General features: G+C 40.6%; 1 protein-coding gene across 8 annotated transcripts in view; it reads left to right on the forward strand.

The window, feature by feature from the left end:
- Positions 1-11,159: 11,159 nt before the first annotated feature.
- CSNK1A1 (casein kinase 1 alpha 1) overlaps positions 11,160-24,669 on the forward strand; it is a 47,761-nt gene continuing 34,251 nt past the window's right edge. For 2 of the 8 annotated variants that reach the window (XM_030329621.1, XM_030329609.1), the window contains exons 1-2: positions 11,166-11,814; positions 12,431-12,537. In XM_030329621.1, coding sequence (XP_030185481.1) covers positions 11,692-11,814; positions 12,431-12,537 — 230 coding nt within the window. In that variant the 5' untranslated portion in view covers positions 11,166-11,691. Of the gene's footprint in view, positions 11,815-12,430; positions 12,538-24,669 lie in introns of all 8 variants that reach the window. The other 6 variants (XM_032594385.1, XR_003971762.1, XM_030329600.1 and 3 more) reach the window with 6 other exon arrangements.

Here is a 24,669-nt window from a genome sequence, read left to right on the forward strand (position 1 = left end):
CTCTCAGCTGCTTGTGCTCTTTCTCTCTCAAAACAAACAAATAAACCTAAAAAAATACATAAAAATAAAAATTTAAAACATGGGGACACCTGGCTGGCTCAGTTGGTAAAGCATGTGACCCTTGATCTCAGGGTCCTTAGTTCAGGCCCCATGTTGGGCATAGAGCTTATTTTTTAAAAATTAAAATTTAGGGGCACCTGCTCAGTCGGTTGAGCATCTGACTCTTGGTTTCAGCTCAGGTCACGATCTCGCGGTCCGGGATTTCGAGCCCCGCGTCAGGCTCTGGGCTGATGGCTCAGAGCCTGGAGCCTGTTTCCGATTCTGTGTCTCCCTCTCTCTGCCCTTCCCCCGTTCATGCTCTGTCTCTCTCTGTCCCAAAAATAAATAAATGTTGAAAAAAAAAAAAAGAAATAAGCCTTTATTTTATTTATTTATTTTTTAATGTTTATTTTTGAGACAGAGAGAGAGAGAGGGAGAGAGACAGAGACAGAGCGTGAGTGGGGGAGGGGCAGAGAGCAAGGGAGACAGAATCTGAAGCAGGTTCCAGGCTCTGAGATGTCAGCACAGAGCACAATGCGGGGCTCAAACCCACGAACCGTGAGATCATGACCTGGGCTAAAGTCGGACGCTTAACCGACTGAGCCACCCAGGCGCCCCTAAATAAACCTTTAAAAAAAAAAAAAACCCTCGTGCAAAATGTTTAAAATTAAAAAATAAAAATTTAAAACAATGAAATTACTTTCCCCGTGAAATCTTTTTTACGACGTGAGATAATACAGGTAAGAATACTACTGTATAAAATTTATTATAAATGTTAAAAATAATTATTACCTTAGCATTGGAAAATCAATCAGGGTAGATGTCATCTGAAAGCTCAGTATCTTCAAGTTGATTAGAAGAAAGGTTCTGAGGCTTTCAGAATAGCCTAGAGTATCTGATTTCTGTTTCCTGTGACACATCTTAGCTTATGGTGACCTTGTCAGAAGGAATCATCTACATAAAGAGATCATTTGTGGTACTGTCACAGTTATTACACTTTTCTTATTTTTGGCTTTGGACTATAACTGTGAAGTCCCTATTTCAGCTGACAGCCTATCTCCTTCCACCAGGAAGGTTAGAAAAAGTCACCTCTGGCTTGAATTACCTAATAATAACAGCAGCAGGGTATATTTGTATGAGGTTTATGGCTTAAACAAAGTGCTTTTACGTATCCTATTTCAACTAGGGCAGAAGCTATGGCAATCAATGATACAGTGTGAGACAAGAAAATATAAGCTAGGAAGGTCAATAGGATTTGAAATTCTTTTTTTTTAAGTTTATTTAATTATTTTGAGAGGGGGTGGGGGAGGGGCAGAAAGAGAGGGGGAGAGAGAGAGAGAGAGAGAGAGAGAGAGAGAGAGAATCCCAAGTAGGCTCCGCGCTCAGCAAGGAGACAATGTCAAGACTGTGAGATCATGACTGGAGCTGAAATAGAGAGTCAGACGCTTAATCAACTGACCCACCCAGGCGCCCCGGGATTTGAAATTCTAAGCAGTGAAAGAAAATATAAAATATTTGAGTCTGAGTTGGAAGACCATATAGAGATTGATCTCGGGGATGTGAATTGGAGCCCCATGTCAGGTGTAGAAATTATTTAAACAAATCTATATATATATACGTGTGTGTGTATATATACATATATATATACACACACACGTATATATATACACACACACACATATGTATATATACGTATATATGTGTGTATATATATGTATATACGTGTATGTGTATATGTATAAATATGTACGTATACATGTATATACATATATTGTATGTATGTCGTACATATATTGTATGTATGTCGTACATATATACACATATATTTTATGTATGTGTATACATATATAAATATGCATGCATATATACATACATGTACACGTACGTGCATATATATACATATATACACATACATATATACATATACATATATATACATACATACGTATATATAAGTCTCATGTGGGTTATAAGGAGGCGGAAGGTGAGTAGAAAGGGTCTTATATCTATCACTATTCCAGCATAGAGAACACTGAAAAGAAACAGTCATAGGAGTTCAGATCAGGTTTAGGGTCCAACAGGAAGTAAGGAGGGGCTGGAAAGTCTGGTAGATAGCTAAGATTTAAATAGGTTTGTTGGCTTGAGAATCTGAAAGGGAAAGAGGCAGAAGAAATTAACACTGGCTAGGCAGGAATAAACAGTGTTGTCTAAGAGGAATCGCTGGTGGGGACGGGAGGATAGAGGTAAATAACTGAGGTCAGGTAGCTAGGACCAAGGAATCAGCTAGAGAGCCAGGGACTACTAAGCATGGAGGAGATGAGTGCAGTCCTCAAAAGTGTGGGAGTTTGGGCTCAGCTGGAAGTCAGAACCCAGACCCAAGCTACAGAACTTCAGCGCTGCGAGATCAGTTGAGCTGCAGATGGCCCGGGGCCGGCCAGCTGCAGGGGGATGACTTAAGTCAAACTTAGATCTACTGAGGTAGTGACTGCTAACTGCTCCCCATTTAGATGTAGAGCAGGCTCCAAGGTCTGAACAGGACATGCTAACTGTGAGAGTGAACAGTTACATTCCAGAATGGTGGCTTTGATTGTGAGGAGTTCTCAAAGGCTGGTGGTGTTGGATAAGTCGCCATACCTCTCCAGATGAATATAACAATAGATGCCCTAGTACAGGTCATGAAAAGCACGAGTTGATGCATCACCAAATACTTGATGAACTGTAAAGGGCTATATAAAGATATTTTGACTTGTTTTGCTTTGTGGATTAGGGCCCTACAATCCGGAGTTCTTTTTTTCACCTATCAGGCCCCTGACTCCGCTCACTGCAAGAAGACTTTTCCTGGCAGCATTGAGCTTGGCCAAGATCAAATGGCACAGCTACCCATTTTGTGTGATCGGTATCAGTACATCCTGGCATTAGCGTGGGGAGTTGAGAGTTAACAGGATGTGCTTCAGGACCCGCTCTCCTCAGGAATGGCAACTCAAGCATCTTCCAAATTTAGTCTCACAAAGAAGAGTAGATTACTATAGTGAGTAATAATGAGTCACTGGGAGCACAGTTTCATGCCCTTGCCGATGAACAACGTGGAGGAAGAGAAGAGGGGCTGAGAAAGGGAAGGGACCTACAAATGGCAGAAACTGCAAAACACAAAATTCTTGCAAATAAAAATGGCCAACACAAATATCCCCAAATGTGATGTATAACAGCACATTTCCAGGAGTTAATGGTTCGTGTGATTAAAAAAAGAAAATGTAAGATATAATTTGATTATCAAAATATCGACAGGTCAGACCAACTGACCCAAACAATATAACCCGGGTATAAGGGGGAACCCAGGAGAAATTCAGACATTTCATCTTTTCAAGTTCTGCTGTTAGTATGGTTTTCAATGAGTATCAGGGAACACCACTGATTTGAATTTCCTCCCTGTCAGGACATATCTCTAACATTTAAATATGACACTGCAGAATGTTCATTGCAGACAAATGAGTTAAAGCCTCAGGCATTATTTCAAAGCAACTCTGAGAGGAAGGGGAGGGGCTAGTGGAAACAGTATTTTAAGAAGACAGGAAGCAAGCTTTGCTTGATTTTCACTGGTGAATCTCATTCCTTGCCAAGAATAAGACTATGTTGAAGAGTCAAATCATTTCATGATTTCCTTCTATGAGAATCTAAGCAAGGATTTTTTCAGACGAGAAAAAGAAAAACTGCCAGAGGTCATTTCACTGAGGCCCCGCCCCCACCTCTAGGAAGAGCCATACCTAAAGCTAAGATTCAATTATTGCCTTTCTTAAAATACTTTAAAAAAAAAGATATTTCCCAGTCCGTGATTTGGGAGTCTCCTCTAATTTCTGGCTACTGTATATATTGATTGCTGTGTTTCACTGTTAAAAGAGTCTGCTTTTCCTGACAAGTGTTAAGGGGCACGGGTAAGGACCTTCCCGTGAGAATTTGATCTATTATCTGAATTTTAAGAAGCTGTAAAAGAGAAACAGCATGTTTATTTCCTTTTTCTACTTCAAAATATAGAAGGCATTTTCAGTATATAGCACAATGCTCAAAGCTAGAAAAAACCTTAGAATCTGACTTCTCTTTTAAAAGATTACAACCTTGAAGCCTAGAAAATATTTAAGGTAGAGTTACGACAAAAATTCAGATTTTAATGACTACTGAGGTCTGGATACATTTCCCTGTATCATTTAACCTAGTCCTCAAATACCCAAGTAAAAGGGCACTTTGTTTCTCCTCTCCCACCCCAAGGTTTTTGACAACATATTTTGTTTGTTTCTATTTCTTAAAATTCTTTAAAACTTTTTTTTTTTTTTAATTTAGAGAGAGAGAGAGAGAGAGAGAGCGAGCAAGCCAGCAATTGTGAATGGGGGAGAGGGAGGGACAGGATCTCTGTGCTGAGCTCAGAGCCTGACTCGGGGCTCAATCCCACGACACGGGTATCATGGCCTGAAGGGAAATCCGGAGTGGGATGCTCAACCAACTGAGCCACCCAGGAGCCTCAACTACTTCTTAAGAATAAAATTAATTTCCATTACTCTAGTATTGTTTCCATGGGTTTTTGCTTAAAGTTAGGAAAACTTCCAGGTCCTCGGCTACTCTAAATGTAGGTGGCAACAATTTACCCACATAGGTGAAAAAGGACATGTTCTCATTTAACAAAATACCCTGAGATGCCTAATTCAAGCATTCAAAAATGTCTGTAGTAAACTCTGGGTCAATCTAAGTTTTAGAACACTGATAAGTCGAATTCTCCCCCATCCCTAAGACTTTGCACACTTAGTTTTGTGGGAATACTTGAGCTCGTGCAAAATATGAGAGACTTGAACACACAAGAGATTATCCTGTTTTTCCTCTTTTGTTTACTGCAGGCAGTCTTGGTTTTGAGAGGCCTTTGACCTCATTCTTTCTTACCGGAAATTAATTGTGCCCTCCTCTCCTTCAACTAAATCTAAATATCTGTAGAACGCAATTGCTTCACTAATGGCCAACAGAAGTGTCTTGCTAGCTGCGTCCATAATAGGGTCATTTTCAATTGCATGAGTACATCCTTGTAAACCACAGACTTGCAACATTCTTGAGATTTTGAAAGGGGTGGGGAAGCGAATAGGACAGCTGCAAAGAAATCTTCTAATTAAGTTTATTAGGCTTTACAACAACAGGTCGTCAGGAAAAATAAAACCCTAACAAGCTTTCTTAAGGTAGACAGAAAAAAATTAAGATTTAATTGTAGATAAATTTAAGAAATGAGAGGATAGCCCATGAATATGGGTTTAATCATGACAGACTGTACTGAGACGATTAGAAGTGGTTATTCATGACACAGTTTTTTTTTTTTAAGTTTATTTATTTATTTTGAGAGAGAGAGAGAGAGAGAGAGAGCGAGAGCAGGAGACGGGCAGAGAGAGAGGGAGAGAGAGAGAAAGAATTCCCAAGCAGGCTCTGCCCTAACAGCACAGGGCCCGACACAGGACTTGATCCCACGAATCACGAGATCATGACCTGAGCTGAAATCAAGAGTCAGACCCTCAACCGACTGAGCCACCCAGGTGCCCTCATTCAAGAGGTTTTAAAACTCGTAGCACTTCTGGAAATATATGCTAACCAATTAATTTTGGATGTGAGCAAAGATATAGCTGTACAAATGCTCATTAAAACATTGTTTATACTAGCAAAAATTTGGAAATAACCAAAATACTCAGTTGGGTCTGGTCAAGTGCTGTTCCATCAACACAACACATATTTATAGGTAGACAATGAAAATGATTCTTTGGGGGCACCTGGGTGGCTCAGTTGGTTAAGCGTCCAACTTCAGCTCGGGTCATGATCTCGCAGTCTGTGAGTTCGAGCCCTGCGTCGGGCTCTGTGCTGACAGCTCAGAGAGCCTGGAGCCTGCTTCCGATTCTGTGTCTCCCTCTCTCTCTGCCCCTCCCCTGCTCATGCTCTGTCTCCCTGTGTCTCAAAAATAAATAAAAACATTTTAAAAAAGTTTTTAATGATTCTTTGGAAGATTACTTAGTTATGTGTTAAAAAAAAAATTCCACCCAGTAAATTTGAAGATCTAATTGGCTTTATTAAATGATTCATAAATTGGGCAGCATCTCATGTAGCAAGTAGAGGGCAGCTCTGAGGAGTTGTACAAAACGGAAGTTTTTTATAGGAAGGAGGGTGGGGCAAGAAAATTACAAGCAAAAGCAAAGAAAGGACTGTCTCCGCGAACATCACCTTCCCCGAGGGAGAAGGGCAAGGGGTCTTATTATACAGATTACCTCATCTTCCTTTGGGAGGTAGAGGAGGTCCAAGAGACAGATGATCTCATTGGCGCTTATCAGAAAATTCCTGACTGACGGGTTAAGACTTACATTTCTGAGGGAGGTTGAAACTACAATTAGATTAGGTATTAAGCCCTGGTCTACTGACTTGGGGCCTTAACTCAAGTGAGGCTACTTTGGGCCTGTGGTTTTCTTTTTAACCTAAGGAAACATGTCTCCAATAAATTATGAAGTGAAAAAAAATAGGTGTCAAAACTGAATGTGCACTATGGTTACTTGTAAATATTAAGAGATAAAATTTACAAAAAAATAAAATTAAATATACGTATATATGCACATATTTGATAGCTATACATAGACCTAACACACACACACACACACAAACACACAATATGCAGAGAAAAAGACTGGACATTTATACACAGCAACATGTTAACATTTGGTGATTGTCTCTTAAGAGATTTTTGTTTTCTTTTTTTTCTGATTTATCTAAATTTTCTAAAATTTTCAAATAAAATTGACATAAGAAGAAGAACAGTGAACATTTATAGGTGTATGTGATTAGGGGCGCCTGGGTGACTCAGTCGGCTGAGTGTCCGACTTCGGCTCAGGGCATGATCTCGCAGTTCGTGAATTCAAGTCCCGCATCGGGCTCTGTGCTGACAGCTCAGAGCCTGGAGCCTGCTTCGGATTCCGTGTCTCCCCCTCTCTCTGCCCCTCCCCTGCTCATGCTCTGTCTCGGCCTCTCTCTCAAAAATAAACAAACAAAAATACTTATACAGGTGTATATGATTATTAAAAAGTCATTGGGTAGCGTACATAGGAACTTACCAATCTTCAGAATCTTGAAGCCATATGGGTCAAAAGCATAAATGAGCTCAAAGAATGGAATTAATTGAAATTATGGCTAATGACTCCATAGAAAGTAAGAAATGTTCACGATAAGAATGTGTCAAATGTGTTTGAAGTAGCTACCATAGAAGCAGCAATCCATTTTTACAAAGCCTCCTGAACAATGCAGAGGGGGGAAACGGGACCTGAGATAAGAAAGGGACACAGAAATTGCTGTCACTGTCAAAGAGTGGAAAAGAGACTAAATGGATTATCACTCTGACCCAACAGGACGTTTCTGATGGTCTCTTTTTCAATCACTCCACTACTCATCTGATACTGATTGTGCACAAGGCAGTTTAACAGTTAAACAACACCTGAGACAGTGTTTGACGTCTTCTAAGACATTTCATTTTTTTTTTTTTCTGTTTATTTGTACCAAACACCCCGGAGATAGGCAGACCACTCTTGTTTTTAATTTCCTCCCTACGGCATCCATCTATAATTGTTGTGCTTGTCTTTAACATTTTACTCAAAATGCACTCTGGTTACCAGTGCCCTTTCCTTGGGTAAACACTGGGGCTTTACAAAAAAAGGTTTTCAATTCATCTTGACCCATGAACATAAAAGTAATCACTGGGGCACAACTGTTCCAATTTTCATTCTACCCCTCCTTTTTCTCTTTCCTTTGGTTAGACGTTCGGGTTCTAGTGCTTTCTTTGCCATTGAGAGCTGTGTGATCTTGGACAAGCTACTTTTGTCCTAGTGCGACACAAGTGATACGTGTGAAGCTACAGTCCATGGCAAAGCATTTAACAATATGATTACTGAACTAGATGATCTCTAAATTTCTCTGAAGCTCTCAAATTTTTTTTTAGTCTATATTTTTCGTTGTATTTTTAGTGAATTCATGTGATCCAGGAATTGCATTTTGGCACATTTTGGAAGTCTCCCTCCATTATACCAGAGCTGCTGCTGATTCAGTAAGTACAGAATGATTTGTAACTCTAATAGTAGCACTAAAAACAGGTAATTCTTCAATTGCTGAGGTTGAAAATTACCACAAATGATGCATGATTTTAAGGAAAAGGCTGAGTCATAGCCAACACCTAAAAACTTTTATTTTCTACATTAAACACCCCCTCCCCAGCTTTTGCCTTCTTAAATCTGACACATTTAAATCTTTAGATGGAATCAACTGAAATCACATTTGAAAAGGCTACAGCTACTCAGACGGCATTTTAGAGCATTTTGCTGGAAATTGTCAGTGCTGGAATAGTGACTACGACAGGCAGGAGACAAATCAGGAGGCTCACCAAATACATACATAAAATCATCATCACATCTCAGAGTTGGAAGGTCGTCTAAAAGTCATTTAGACTAGTGAGTACTAGAGTGTTTGATTTTGAAAGCCTATAAAAATTCAAAATAAATAGCAACAACAAAAAAGGAGGGCAAGCATAAACAGGTCGACTTTTAACTTTGATAAGTAAGGGTATGAACGAAAGAACAAAACAACCATCCCCTATTAGGGCCATTTGATAAAAGGTCACTTTATTTTTTAAAAACTGTTAGTTTTTTTTTTTTTTGTAATGTTTTATTCATTTTATCTATTTACACCCCATGTGGGGCTCAAACTCACCACCTCAAGATCAAGAGTTGCATGCTCTTATGACTGAGCCAGCCAGGTGCTCCTATAAAAGGGCACTTCACTTTTTTAAAATTTATTTTTAATGTTTATTTATTTTTGAGAAAGAGAGAGAGTGCAAGCTGAGGAGGGGCAGAGAGGGAGACACAGAATCTGAAGCAGGTTCCAGGCTCTGAGCTGTCAGCACAGAGCCTGATATGGGGCTCAACCCCATGAATGGTGAGATCACGACCTGAGCCGAAGCCGGATGCTTAACCAACTGAGCCATCCAGGCACCTAACAGGGCACTTTAATGACATGTGTAGGAAGACAAATATCTAAGAATAAAGTACAACTTGAAATTAAATAAAATCAAAGAAAAATGCATTATATTGCTCTTATTTTCCTAATATCTTTCTGGAAAACTGTTAGACTTGCCCTTGTCCCTACACAGACCTTTGGAAATCCCTAATCTAGTCCATTCCATGCACACCTCTGCCTCCATCCCATCCCATCTCCCATTCCACAATGGAGTTGTATCCTCACCAGACCCCCTCCCCCCTCCAAAAAAAAAAAATCCCTCTAAATGTATGCCCCATCTGCCCTGTGGGGATCTCCTCAAGGTGTAGAATCCATTAAATTTTGGATGTCTGTGGTAGAAAATCAGCAGAATAGTAGCTATCTCTGGAAACTTCAAGATGCTTACATCTGGCTTTTCTTTTTTTTTAAAGACCAGAATCTGGGGCGCCTGGGTGGCGCAGTCGGTTAAGCGTCCGACTTCAGCCAGGTCACGATCTCGCGGTCCGTGAGTTCGAGCCCCGCGTCGGGCTCTGGGCTGATGGCTCAGAGCCTGGAGCCTGTTTCCGATTCTGTGTCTCCCTCTCTCTCTGCCCCTCCCCCGTTCATGCTCTGTCCCCCTCTGTCCCAAAAATAAATAAACGTTGAAAAAAAAAAAAAATTAAAGACCAGAATCTAATAGCAAGGAATTTTAAGTAGGCCAACCGTGCTTTAGAGTCACTAAAGGAAAATGTCTAATAGTGCTGATTTGGGAGACAGGCAGCGGGAGTTTAGGTAGCGCATCAAAACTTCATTCTAAACCTTAGGGGATCTGTTTTCACATTCAACATATTTGGACTAGAGCTTTATGAATACAAGTATTTAAGTAGGAATCAGAATCACATGGAGAAATTTTAGTTATCTTTCAGGATGAACCCCATTACTAATTACTTAATCAGCTTTCAAGGTTGCAGTCGGGTCTACATTTTTTTTTCCATTTCCATTTTAATGAAACTATTTTGAGAGATTTCGCTTAAACTTCTACAAGTGGGGTTGGATTCATTCATCAGGGTTTGATTCATATTACAGTTGACAGCATCAGCTTGCGGAGCTTTCTTTTGTGATCATTACTACTAAGCCGTTTTCTCGGGTCAAATTTTATAAACCAAAATGTGGTCAACATTTTTTAAAATCAACTTATAGTAAAAAGTTTTCCTCTATAAACGTTAACAGTAACATTACAGTTCGCTGTTTTAAACGTTATCAATTTTATTTTTGTGATAGTTATTTCCACCCTATGTTTTTTGGATCAGTACTGCAGTTTTGAATATGACCAGTCACTACGGAGTTGTTTTGGAGGCGGGTGGGGGCGGTGGAATAATAACTTCTACGTGCAGTTTTCCCACAGTTGTAAATTTTATTCTGTTGACTGATCTGCCACTAAAATTGAGTCGGGTATTGGTTTTTTCCCTGGGGACCAACTGTATCAGTGGAGAAACAACACAAAGACATAGGGCGGCAGGATAACTCCTGCTTCCTTCTTTTCCCTTCCTGTAATATGAGCTTCTCCAACACTCCATAAAGCGCAGAACTCTAATTCTTAAGACTAAAGAGCTAGATAGACTCAGCCAAAACCGGGAACCCTGAACAAACGCAGCCCAGCTACGTCTGCTTTGCTCTTCTTCTCCACCAGAGGTGACAGCCTCTCGCAAAACAGAACTGGGCTGGAATAAGCCGGTCTGAGGGAGTGGCCGGAGGAAAGATCGAAGGTTAAAAAAGGGCCTCAGATAAGGAGCAAAGGTCAACACCCAACTCCCAAGGAGGCCAGAAGTTCCCATCTTCCACGAAAAACGAAGGTGACTCCTCCCTAACAAGCTCTCGAGGCCGCGGGCCACGGGACCTTTCAGACACCAGGAGGATTCGACGTGACTGTTTAACAGGTAGCAAGGTTGGAAGAGCCAACAACCGGAAGTGGAAGTGAGCCCCGGGCGGGGGTGAGGAGAGCCCGTTGCACGCCTGCGCAAGCAGCAGGATTGCATTACGCAGGCGCAGTTGGGCGGTGACGGGGTGACGCTCGAAGCGTGGGCCGCGACTCTCACGGATCCGGTTCCGCCCTCCCTGTGGTTGCCGACCCTCCGGGGCTAGCGCCTGAGATCCCTTTCCCAGAGTGCTCTGCGCTGTGAAGAAGCGGCTCCCGGGGACTGGGGGCATTTTGTGTTGGCTGGAGCCGGAGTAACAAGATGGCGGCGTCGGCGGAGTGACAGGAGTCCCTCCGGGCGGGAGCCGGCGGCAGTGGTGGCAGCGGTATCGCCGCCCTAAACCACCGCGCCCCTTTTCCAGCCCGCGACGTCGCCGTGAAAGCGAGGCAGCGGCGGCCGCCCAGGAACAAGTGGCCCAGCCTGGTAACCGCGAGAACCCCCTCATAAACTGCGGCCTGGCAAAAAGAAGCCGGACTGAGCGGCGGTGATCAGGTTCCCCTTGACCGAGTCTGGGCCCTGTAACGCCTGGAAAGAGCCAGCGCTTGCCGTTTCCTGCCGCCCTCCTCCGCAGCCTGCTCAGTGGACGAGCCCCAGAGGCCTCTGTTCTCCCCTCAGAGGTGTCGGGGCTTGGCCCCAGCCTCCATCTTCGTCTCTCAGGATGGCGAGCAGCAGCGGCTCCAAGGCCGAATTCATTGTCGGAGGGAAATATAAACTGGTACGGAAGATCGGGTCTGGCTCCTTCGGGGACATTTATCTGGCGATCAACATTACCAACGGCGAGGTAATCACCTGGGGTGGGGTTCACGACCACGCTGCGCCAGCCCTCACTCCCCACCCCAACCCCCAAAGTGCTCAGGCCTTTCCCCACCGCACGCACGTACTGGGGAGGGGAGTCCAGAGGGAGCCAGTTTTCCCGGCTTAGGAACCTCCCCCGCTCTCTTTCCCTAAAAGGCAAAGAACCCGATAGAAAGGTTGGGAGAACTATGAAGTTTCCCAGCTTGTTGAAAATGCACCTTGATCGAACTTTTTTAAGCCGTCGTTTAAGGTGAGAACGGCAAAACCGTATTTCTGGGATCCCCGTGTTTTTCTCTCTATATGGATTTATTTTGTGGGGGTTCTTGCTTGCGATCGTCAGTTTCCTTCTAAACCTTTCATTACGTTTTCTGGATGAATCATTTTCCTGCACCTTCGAGGACGTGCCGATTTCGTCACTATCCCCTGAAGAGGCCTTTGAGGCCGGTTGCCTCGTTTTATAATTTGAAAGAGAGCTTTCTCTCTGGGCCTCGTACTTCCCCTTGTAGTCTCGAGTCGGAGCTTTCCTAATGTCTCCCCTCCTTTCCCAAGTGACATTGAATCCTTAGGGATGTTGATGCCATCGTCCCCTCTCTCCCCTGCAGGAAGTGGCAGTGAAGCTAGAATCTCAGAAGGCCAGGCATCCCCAGTTGCTGTACGAGAGCAAACTCTATAAGATCCTTCAAGGTGGGGTGGGCATCCCCCACATACGGTAAGAACCCATAAGCAAACAGGCGGCGCACGGAGGGAAGTACGGAAATGGGGGAAATGGGTAGAGGCAGGTAGGAGCACCGGCTGGATCCGGGCCTTGGTGTTTGAGTTTCCTGGGTTTACTATAGCCGGTGGTTTCCTGTGAACCGTGAGACGCCACAATCACTGAGTAAATTTTCAGTTTGCCAACTTCGCGTAGAATTTCACTTTGTTACACTGTGCTCCATTTACCTTCCGTCATTCTTCCCGAGGCTTTCATTTGCAGTTAAGTGTGCGGGTCGTCTTTGATCCCTACGCGGAAGGGTTGTCTGCTGCTTTCTTTGCGCCGGCACCTCTGATGTTCTTAGGTTTATCCAGGGAAGTGGATTTGAAGCTGCCAAGTGACCGGGTTCGGCCAGTTCGGGTTGCTATTGGAGCTGGCTTGGGAAATGGCTGCTCTTTTGTTGTGTTTTTGTTCCAACATGTCTTCCTCCTCCGCTTAGAAAATGGCGGAACGACGTGACTCAACCACATATTCCTGCCCTTTTCTATGCTGGGGTTCACAAGTGACCCTTCCTTGATTCCCCCTTTAGCAGCCCTGAGTGGATTAAACCTTTGAAAAGCCAAGAATAAAGCTGCAGGCGGCGGTGGGGTCCAAGGAAGGGGATGGCATAATGACAGTCTGTTTGTGATCTCTGCAGCAGATGCGACGTGAAATTGTTCAATTATACTATGCGGAATCCCTCATAGTCCCTTTAAAAGTGTTAATTATTCTTTCACGAAGGATAATGTTAGCCGCGTTTCAGTTTGTGCACTAAATTTTTATGAGTAATGGCAAAGGCAGTTTGAGCACTACTGTATTGAAATTGACTCAGATCAGTTGTATTAAAAGGAAGATTAATCACATAACCACAGTGCGGTAAGTAGCTTTAACCTGTTGAGTTACTTGGTCGGTAACTCCTCACATCGAGGAAATCGTAGTCTTTTGGGGGATAGGATACTGGCGAAGGCAAATGGTAATAGTGATCAGGATACGAGATGACCAGGCGTTGGGGTTTTTTAAAATGGTTAACTTTAAAGGTTGTTAATTTGACTTTGAGATTAAAGAGTATCTACCTAGAACAGAGGCCAGATTGTTTAAAGCCAAGCCATTTTTCGGCAATTACTCAAAAATAACATTTGCAAAAAGAACCAGAGAGAGCTAAAAACTGAGTGGAATCATAGTCACTGTAACCTCTTTTTCTATTCCACTTTATATTTCTTATGAATTAAGGACTGGATTGCATACATTAATTCAGATGTGGAAACAATCAGAGTAATACTATCCTTAAAAAATCTCCAATGCTGGTAGATATTTTTGGTTGTAAGTGATAAATCATTTATTTTATAAGGTAGATAATGTGAAATCCAACATGATGGAAGATTTTAAGTGATTCCTATTCCCCACCCTCCCTCCCTTTTTTTAAATAATTTTATTACATTGTCTAGTTTTTTTCTCCCTCAAAATAAAAAGTCAATTGCATTAGCCCCAAAGTCTTAAACTCCTTTCCTTTTGCCTTTAAACACACCTCTCCACTCCTGGCCCCCACTGATTTGCTTTCCATCCCTGTAGTTTAACCCAGAATTTCACATACATGTAGTCATACAGTAGTATGAGGTCGTTTGTGTCTGACATCTCTCATTTAGCATAATGCTCTTCAGATTCATCCATGCTGGGAGGTTTTAGAAATTTCACAAATCAGGTTGGATTTAACATATTCAAAATAATTTTCAAAAAGCATTAAGCATCTGGCATTTTCAGTGCTAAACCCTTTTATCTGGTAGCCTTTATTTAAGAACAGTGCTGGGGCACCTGGGTGGCTCAGTCGGCTGAGCCGTCTGACTTCGGCTCAGGTCATGATCTCAGGGTTCATGGGTTCGAGCCCTGCTTTGGGCTCTGTGCTGACAGCTGAGCCTGGAGCCTGCTTTGGATTCTGTGTCTCCCTCTCTCTGCCCCTCCCCCACGTGTGCTCTGTCTCTGTCTCTCTTTCTCTCTCTCTCAAAAATAAATAAAATGTAAAAAAAATTTTTTAAGAACAGTACTGATCTAGACCAACAAGAGCAATGCTTAATATACTGAATAAGCACATGAATAAATGAAATTGTGAGCAAAATAATAGGCATCTATTATAAGATGTTGAGTGCAGAGAGAGTTGTAGTTATAAACTGGGTGGAGCTAAAGAGAGATTAACCTGGCTTTCAAATTAACGCTTCCTGGGAGAGGTGATGGTATTTCAGGATCTGGCTTTAAGGAAGAAAGCTCGGTTGAACTGGTTGGGGAGGGCATCCAAGAATACCGGGTGGCTTCTGGGAGTATCTAATGCAGAAAGTAGTAATTGGATGAGGGTAGGGAAAGAGTAAATTTGTTTTAGGAGTGGTAGACTCTGGTACATAGGAACAGTAGTGGTTCATTAGCTATAAAGTGTGAGAGAACTGTTTTTCTGCTGAAGTGAAAAGGGTAAGAAAGACTTACATAAATTCTTTTTTTGGGTGGTTATAACTTCCCACCCCTTCATTTTGTTCCCCACTGTTTCCATGTTACCTATATATAGCATATATACAATAAATATTTACTTGGTAAATATTAAAGTAAATTGACATTAGTTTATTGAGATGAAATAAAGTAGTCTGTGTGTTATCCTATGTTTTAGATGGATATAAATATAAAACATTTAGATTTTGGGTGCCTGGCTGGCTCAGTCAGTAGAGCATGTGACTCTTGAGGTCATGAGTTCAAGTCCCATGTTGCACATAGAGCTTACTTTTAAAAAATTTGGAATTTGCTGCAATTACATTTAACTCATTTTCTTCCCAGCCTCCCCACCAATGTATTTTAAGATACTTCGGGATATCCTAAAACAAGGGCTCAAAATTACCTGGCCCACATAGCAGACCTAATTAAAAAATAGTAAGGGAACTGTTGTTCTACCGAAGCATAGCCTCCAGTGCTGGTGTAAAGACCAGGAATGAGGGTGGTGTTCACTCTCCATATTTTTAAGAAACTAGGGTCATTCTTTTTAAAAAAAAATTTTTTTTAACGTTTATTTATTTTTGAGACAGAGAGAGACAGAGCATGAACGGGGGAGGGTCAGAGAGAGGGAGACACAGAATCTGAAACAGGCTCCAGGCTCTGAGCAGTCAGCACAGAGCACGACGCGGGGCTCGAACTCACAGACTGAGAGGTCATGACCTGAGCTGAAGCCGGACGCTCAACCGACTGAGCCACCCAGGCACCCCGAAACTAGGGTCATTCTTTAGTTGAGAAACTAAAATCGTTAATTGACTTCTGGAAGCTTGTTAAAAATTACTGTATTTTTCTCTCCCTCCATCTCTGCCCCTCCCTCTCTCAAAATAAACAAACATCTAAAACATTATTTAACAATTACTGCATTTCTTTTACAACCTTCTGTTTGTGTCCCTCAATTTGAATTGAATTAACATGATCTTCAAAGAAGGATTTATGCTATCAAGCTCTAGATTTGTCATGGGATATTGACAGAGTGGTCTGGGGTCAGTCAATCCTTTAACCTCTTTGGGCCTACCAGTTAGTTTCCTCATCTAGGACATGCAAAGAGGATTTTACCAAGTTAGTAATTTTCTAATTCTGTTGGAATAGGAAAGGAAAATAGTGGACAGAAAGGTTTAGGGTTTCCTACTCTTCTAGAAAAACAATTTTGCAAATTGAGCTTTTGGGTAGGATTTTATTTGAACAAGGTACCCAACCTAAATAGAAGTTGTTGACCTAGTTGATCTCAGAACTTCCAGCTCTGAAATTTTAGGATGACTTTTCAGTCATGTAGGTTTTACCTTTGAATCTTAATTTGGTATAGAAACCCCACTCAAGGCTATTAAAAATGCCATCTGCATCAGATAAACTATCAGTACCATTTAGAAGGAAGTAAATTAATGGAATATATTTTTTTTTATTGGAAAATAAAGAAGATGGGAAGGGGCATGGGAGAATTGTTGCCTTATTTTTTTAACCATTTTGTTTTTTTGCTCTCTCTGAATCTTAAGAATTATAGAAGATATTTATAAAGTACTAGTTAATCCTTACTCTTCAGTGTTAAAAGCAGCTTAAATTTTAATCTTAGCTTTTTTGGCATTGAGCATATATCTTGCAAATAAGTTCTAATGCTGTTATCCGAGAACAAAGATGCCATCTGTACTGGATAGGTCTTTATTTGTTACAGATCACTGGATGCATGAAAAATGTGATTTTTAACTCAGGGTAACTGAATCCACAATATACTAAACATGCTTTATGGTGGCTTATAATGGGTTTCTAGTTATGGAATAATGTAATGATGCTTAAGTAGCATTAAGTAGCAGCATTTGTGAGCTGCATGAAACCTGAGAGATATAGCCTGATACCTCAATGCAAATTAGACTACTGATTCTCGGAAAGGTTACTAGAGTCTCCTAACTCCTAATTTTTCTGAGCCATTTTTATCTTTATGTCAAGGTCAAATCATGCCTGTTCACATACTTCACACCTTTTCATGTGATGCTACAGAGCCATACTATGCCTCCTTCAGTTTATGGCATTTGGTCTCAGAGAAACTGAAAATCTTTTCTGTAAATACAAGTTATTTATTGTTTGTATCATTTAGCTAGATGCTAATAATTTTTATTGCCCTCTTTGGCTCCATGGATTGCAGGATGAGAACTTTTGTTGGAGAGTATTGATTTGTAGGTTAAATAGAAGTAAATACTTGTGAGCCCATGTATAGAATATGTACTTTAACTAACTACCTTGGCTTTAATCATTTTTAGAGCTAGATCATTTTGTTTCAGAGTACCTAAAGTATCAGTTAATGAAGTTTTTCTCCTGATTTGTCAGTGTATAGTAAGGAACTTTAATTTTTTTTTTAATGTTTATTCATTTTTGAGAGAGAGAGAGAGCGAGCGCGAGCAAGCAGGGGAGGAGCAGAGAGAGAGGGAGTCACAGAATCGGAAGCAGGCTCCAGGCTCTGAGTTGTCAGCACAGAGCCCAATGCGGGGCTCGAACTCATGAACCTCAAGATCATGACCTGAGCTGAAGTTGGACGCTTAGCCGACTGAGCCACTCAGGCGCCCCGCCCCATAAGAAGCTTTAATGTCCAGAAGTCTATAAATGTTATAAATTGAATTTGAAACAAATGTTACGAATGGAATCATTTAAGCTTATTTTGCTATGTTATTATCCGTCCTTAACTTTAACAGTTTTTCTGAGGTTAGGTGAGTAGCTTTCAAACTAAAAATGACTACTTAGTTAAAATGATGGGTTTTGTCACTGTTTTTGTTTCCAAAACAATGTCAGGTGGCTTGAAATTTAAATGATCAGTAATCGCATAACATGGACTAATGCATGTTTTAATGATTTTTTTAAAAACTGAGATGTAACTTAAAATGAAATGTAATTTATATACAGTAAAATGCATAGCTTTTAATGTGCCATCAAATGAGTTTTGACAAATGTATACGCTGGTATAACCCACACTCTCTATTGAGATAAAGCATATTTGATTTTTTAAAAACATTTGTTTAATGTTTATTTATTTTGAGACAGGGAGAGTTGGGGGAAGGGCAGAGAGAGGAGAGAGAGAATCCCAAGCAGGCTCCGTGCTGATAGCCGGGGCTTGATCCCACAAACCATGAGATCATGACTTGAGCCAACAAAACCAAGAGTTGGACACGTAACCCACTGAGCCACCCAGACACCCCTGATTTTTTTTTTTTTTTAATACTGCTAATCCTTGGTAAACTACATTTTGTGACAGGGTAGGTTTTTTTTTTTTTTAAGTTGGTCTTTTGGATTATTTTTACAGTTTTTTTCTGAATATGATGTTGATTTGTCCACATGCAAGACTACAGGTTAGTAATCTTTTTAGCACCACGAAGTATGCTGTACAACTTGTCTAATGAAATAATCGGGTGGGAGTGATGAACAGTGAGTGGCAACTGAGATCTTAGCCTTATTCTCCTTAGAGGAACCAGAATACTGCTTCTTCCTTTTCTGAAAGTCCTCGGTGGGATATGTTTTAATGGGGACCTTGGCAGTATTGTACAAAAAGATTTAGCTGTAGAGTACATTCTGATCCTCAATGTAAAAAAAATGGAAGGAGCACTATATGAGAGTCAAGAGTTAGAGATCTGTCTGTGATGTCATCTAGGTTTAAACCTAGAATGAATTCTAAAATTTGTAATGTCAGCTTTCATTTATAAAAGCGATTTTGTAGGATTAACTAGGTCTTAAGTTTTCTAATGCATTGTATAAATTGATGGGATTAGTAGGCTAAAATACGGCTCTTCTATTCTCTGATGCAATAATTTTGTCTAACTTTAATATGTAGTTGTCTTAATTTATGATGTTGATACATACTACTGAAACAACTGGGTAGTTTGTTGAATTCAGTTTGGCTAAACATTCCTTTTCCATCTGTGTGCAAGAAAGAAAAGTAGAATCGACTGTTTGGACGTTGTACATGGTCTGTGTCATTACAACAGTCCTGTAATGGGGGTTTCGTACAAAGTGTGAGAGTGAGGGGTTAATTTGCCTAAAGTCACACAGCTAATGTGTTGTTTAAATAGATCTTACTGCCTCTTCAGACTGTGCCATTGGTTCCCAAACTGCTGCACATTGGAGTTACATGGAGAGCTTTAAAAAAAAAAATTGACACTTGGCTCCTAACCTTACATATTTTGTTTTATTTCTTTATTTTAAAATTTTTTTTTAAGTTTATTTATTTTGAGAGAGGGAGAATCCCAAGCGGGCTCTATACTACCAGTGCAGAGCCTAATGCGGGGCTCACACTCTTGAACTGTGAAATCATGACCTGAGCTGAAATCTTAAAAGTCCGATGCTTAGTAGACTGAGCCACCCAGGCACCACTTACATGTTTTGATTTATTGGGTTGGGGGGTATGCCTTAAGCATCAAGAGTTATAAAAGCTCCCCAGGTGATTCTGATGTGCAACAGTTTTTGGAACCATTTTACTGCACCATATTTCAAGGTTATAGTGCTTCCCTGCTCACAACCCACCAAGTCCCATCTTTCTAGAACTACAATTTGATAAGACTTATTTACCTCCTCCTGTGAATTGGGTTAATTCAGGAAATCCTATACTAAGAAACATGGCACTGGAAAATACACTGTAATCCCATACAATCAAATGCTTTGATTTCTGAAAAGTATCTAACACCAGTATTTGAAATCATTTTTGTACTCACATGTCTCAGATACATTCCACAAGAAAGCATTCTAGAAATTTCTGGAGGGAAAGAACCATGTCTCGCTGACTGAGGTATCTTTTACGTTTCTTAGAATAGTGTTGGGTAAAAAAGGCACTAATGATTCATAATAATGAAATTCTGCTTTTATTTTATTTATGTGCATTTCCTTTTTTAATGGAACCCTGTAGAAAGTTTGCTTCTACACATTTATAAAACTTCAGGAATACCTGATGCATGCATAGCTCCTAGTGGGAGTATTTATCATCTCTGTAGTACTTAGTATTTCTTCAGTATTCAGCTGAACTCTGTAGCTGGCTGCCAATTTACAAATGGAAATGTGATTGTACTAGTTCCTTCAGCTTTGAATGGTATGTAAAACTACTACCATGTTATTAAATGCTAATGTCCGTGAATTTCACAGTGAAGTCTTGCTGTTGTGGACATTTATCAAGTTAAGTATCTATTAACATCTCTTAGTATTTCTTAGTGGTGTTGGCCTTTTGCAATTTCTTTTGGTTCTAGATCAACATAAGGACTTTGCAACTTTTGTACTGGAGGATTTTTAAGGAGGACAAGATGGTGACAGTGGCTAAGCACACATCGTATAGGTCATCCATACGTTTCATTTGTTCATTTGTGCCTTCATTAAGTGTATAGTGGAGAGATGTGCAAATTAACCTGAAATTGAGGTTTACTATATTTCACCTCACCTGGAAGCTACTCTAAGTATTTCATCTGTTGTATTTGCCTGGACTGCCAGACTATTCTGTCCTTAATGTGACTTTCACAGAAAGGAGAGTGTAAGATCTGATTATAAGCTGCTTGTTGGAAGGTAATAGCATGAAATTATTGTGAGTTTTAAGTGTCAATTTCCAGGTCTTTTAGTTGTATTAGAAGTGTCTAGGGGCGCCTGGGTGGCGCAGTCGGTTAAGCGTCCGACTTCAGCCAGGTCACGATCTCACGGTCCGTGAGTTTGAGCCCCGCGTCAGGCTCTGGGCTGATGGCTCAGAGCCTGGAGCCTGTTTCCGATTCTGTGTCTCCCTCTCTCTCTGCCCCTCCCCCGTTCATGCTCTGTCTCTCTCTGTCCCAAAAATAAATAAACGTTGAAAAAAAAAAATTAAAAAAAAAAGAAGTGTCTAATACATTGTTCTTGGTAACAACTAAATTAATGAAATTCTCCTAAGCAGACTGGAGTTTATACCTTTACATAAATACCCTTCTTTTCCTTTCCTTTACTCTGCTGTTCGTTATGTATTGAGGTCAGATTGTTTCCTTTTTGGCCGTTTGCACTTGATTACAATTATTCTTTTTTGTTGTTGTTTGTTTAAGAGCAAGTGGGGGGGGGCAGGGAGAGAGAGAGAGAATCTTTGTAGTTTATTTATTTTGAGAGAGCGAGTGGGGGAGAGGGCGGGTGGGGGGGGAGGGGGGAGAGAATCCCAAGCAAGCTCCACATGTAAGTGCAGAGCCCGATGGTGGGGCTCGAACCCACGAACCATGAGATCATGACCTGAGCCCGAATCAGGAGTCCAGCTCTTAACTGACTCAGTCACCCAGGCACCCAGTTATAATTATTCTTACCAGAGAGTTCCACTTACTGAAATCCTGGTGTTCCCATTTCGAACCTCATGATATTAATACTTTGTATCCCTCTTAAAGAACAGAGTAACGTTGTATCCCTCTTAAAGAACAGAGTGAGGTTAGCTTCTACTCTTCTAATGAAAGCTCAAATGTTGAAAAGTGTCTTGGTGAACTGAATAAATTTCACAACACCTCCTACAGTATTTTCTAGAGGATAAGCAAGAATTTCTTTCAGTCAAGAAACATATGAGTACCTACTATGTGCCAGGCATAGTTTAAAATACTGGACACATTTCAGTTAGAGACAAATTTTGTGAGACTTCCATTCTTTTTGAGCATATGCCATGCATTTGGCATATAGTTGTGAATTTGTCTCTCTTGCTTAAAATTAAGAGGAAATGTATAAATCTCAGTGTGGATATGTTTCCTTAACATCAAAGGGATGGTATTTTGAGTATTAGCCCACAATAGTACCCTGAACCATACATAATTATTACTTACAGAGCTTGTTAAAGATGCCTGCAGTTTCAGATACATAGTAGGTGCTTAATAAGTATTGAATCAGACATTGGAGGAACAGATTTGGGGGAAAAACTTTTTTTTAAAAGATTTTAAGTAATTTCTACACCCAGTGTGGGGACCTGAACCCACAGCCTGGAGATCAAGAGTCTCATGCTCTACTGACTGAGCCAGCCAGATACCCCTGGAGAAAGAACCTTTAAGGAGGTAATTTACATACATAAATCACCTATTTCAAGTGTACAGTCGATTGGTTTTTAGTGTATGTACAGAGTTGTGCAACCATCACCATAATCTGATTTTAGAATATTTTCATCATCCCCAAAAGAAACTTGAACCCATTAACTAACAATCACTGGCCATATCCTGTCAGCCCTAGACAACCACTGATCTACTTTGTTTCTACTTAGAATGCTCTTTTAAAAATTTGATAAAGCCTTTATAATTGGTATTATGAAAGCTGTAGGTATATTGTCCACTTCTCCACATGCTATCTTCCAGTAATACTACTACCGATATTAGAGCAGTGACAGTAAGGACTGACAGAAATCAGATCATTTGTGATCTTTTTTTTTCTTTAAGTTCATTTATTTAGAGTGAGAGAGAGAGTGAGCAAGTATGAGTAGGGGAGGGGCAGAGAGAGAGGGAGAGAAAGAATCCCAAGCAGGCTCTGCCAGCCTAGAACCCAGCGTTGGGGCTTCAACCCATGAACCCATGAGATCATGACCTGAGCCAAAACCAAGAGTCAGATATCCAACCAACTGAGCCACCCAGGCCACCCCCATTTGTGATCTTTGAAATATAATTCTGGGTAGTATGGTGAGAATGATAACTATTTTGCTGGGAATCGAGAAAAAAAATGAGAGTGAGATGGCAGATGGAAACTAGGTTTTCAACAAGTTAACTGGTAAGCAAGAAAAAAGGTGACCTTGTTTCACTGTGTCCCAACCATGCTGGCTACTTCCAGTTTGTTGTGAATACCAAACTTCAGGCACCCTCCTAACTCCCATCCATCTCTTTACCTGGCCATCAGCCATTTTACACTTCAGGGATCAACCATGCTTGTCGGAAAATGCTTGTCAGAAAAGATAGATTGGGTTGCCATAATTGGGGCCCTCTCAGCACTGGGCTCTCCATCAAATGTGTTACTTATTTATTTGCATACACACACTGCTGTAAGCTATGAAAGCAGGAATTATATTTGGTTTTGTCTTGTTAGATACCATAAATACTGCTTGTATCAGTAAATGGTACCTTTAGTACTGGGTAATGAATGATATGTACCAAAGCACATTTTTTGGTTTTGTGTTTTTATAATTTTTTGGGTTAAGGAACATTTATGCATCTTTGAAGGCAAAGGGCAGGGAACAAGGAGACTGAGAAATACGAAAATTTTATAGCATTAATTCAAGGATCTTGGGGACGATATTGTCTGCAAGGGATTAGTAGTAGCAGTTAGAAGGGTTAGGATGGAGAACAAAAGCGTCTTAGTTGACAGTAGTATTGCTGAGCACAACATACATTTCATGCCCAACTTTTCAGATCTTACTCTGCGGTGTCTTTACCTTAAAAATTGGGTTTTGAGAAAGAGGGGAACAGGTGAAACAAGTGATGGGAATTAAAGAGTACACTTACGATGAGCGTTGACAGTGTATAGAATTGTTGAATCACTGTATTGTACACCTGAATCAACTAAAACACTGCATGTTAACTATACTAGAATTAAAATAAAAAACCTAATAAAATTTAAAAGAACCCAAAATGGTTTTGAAACAGGGATTCTTAATCTGGTACAGATATTCCTCATTCTACCCTCTCAAGTGGTAGCTAGGGGAAACAATGACATCTTTATTCTCACGAACTTCTAACCGAATCTAGTAAGATGGTCCCAGACATCAGATCGTTTGACTGACTTATGATTTTTAGACTTTATGGTAGTGTAAGAGTGATACGCATTCAGCAGAAACCATACTTTGAATTTTTGAGTTTTGATCTTTCCCCAAGCTCTCAGTATGTGGTATGACTCTCTCGGGAGGTTGCTGGGCAGCAGCAATGAGGTAGCTCCAAGTCAGCTAGGTGCTCATGAGGATAAACACCTGGTACATTTACAACTGTTTATACTCCTGCAACCGTTCTGTTTCCCCTTTCCATACAGTACTTAACAAATGACATGAGCTGTTGAATACTTTATTGTAAAATAGGTTTTGTGTTAGAGGATTTTGCCCAGCTCTAGGCTAAACTTAAGCATTCTAAGTACGTTTAAGGTAGGCTAGGCTAAGTTATGGTATTCGGTATATTATGTGTATTAGGTGTATTTTTGACGTAGGATATTTTCAACTTGTGATGGGTTTATCAGGACATAACCCCATGGTAAATTGGGGAAGATCTATTTCTATTATAAATGTAGGCAAGAAATCTCCACTATCTTTAGCAGTGCCTTACGGCTTTATCACCATATTTCCATAACACATTATTGTTGCAGAAATCTCAGAATATTGTTTACAGTCATTGCTGCTTCAGAATTATAGTATTAATTAGATTTGCCCATATATCATTATTTAATGCATTAATAAAGATACATTACTGTATCAAATTTAAGTACTTTCATTGTAGTGAAATTTCCCCGTAATTTTCCTTTTTAATGCTGTGTATTTTCTGCATTTAAAATATTCTGAGGAGTCCATAGACTGTCAGACGAGCAAAGGTGGGAGCTCCGCAGCACCAAAAAGTTTTAAAAATTTTGGTATAGAACGAGTTGTTCCACCTCCATTCTCCAACTTGTTTGGACAAGTTCTTTGTCATT

The sequence above is a fragment of the Lynx canadensis genome, chromosome A1 (genome assembly GCF_007474595.2).
Source record: "Lynx canadensis isolate LIC74 chromosome A1, mLynCan4.pri.v2, whole genome shotgun sequence".
Taxonomy (NCBI): domain Eukaryota; kingdom Metazoa; phylum Chordata; class Mammalia; order Carnivora; family Felidae; genus Lynx; species Lynx canadensis.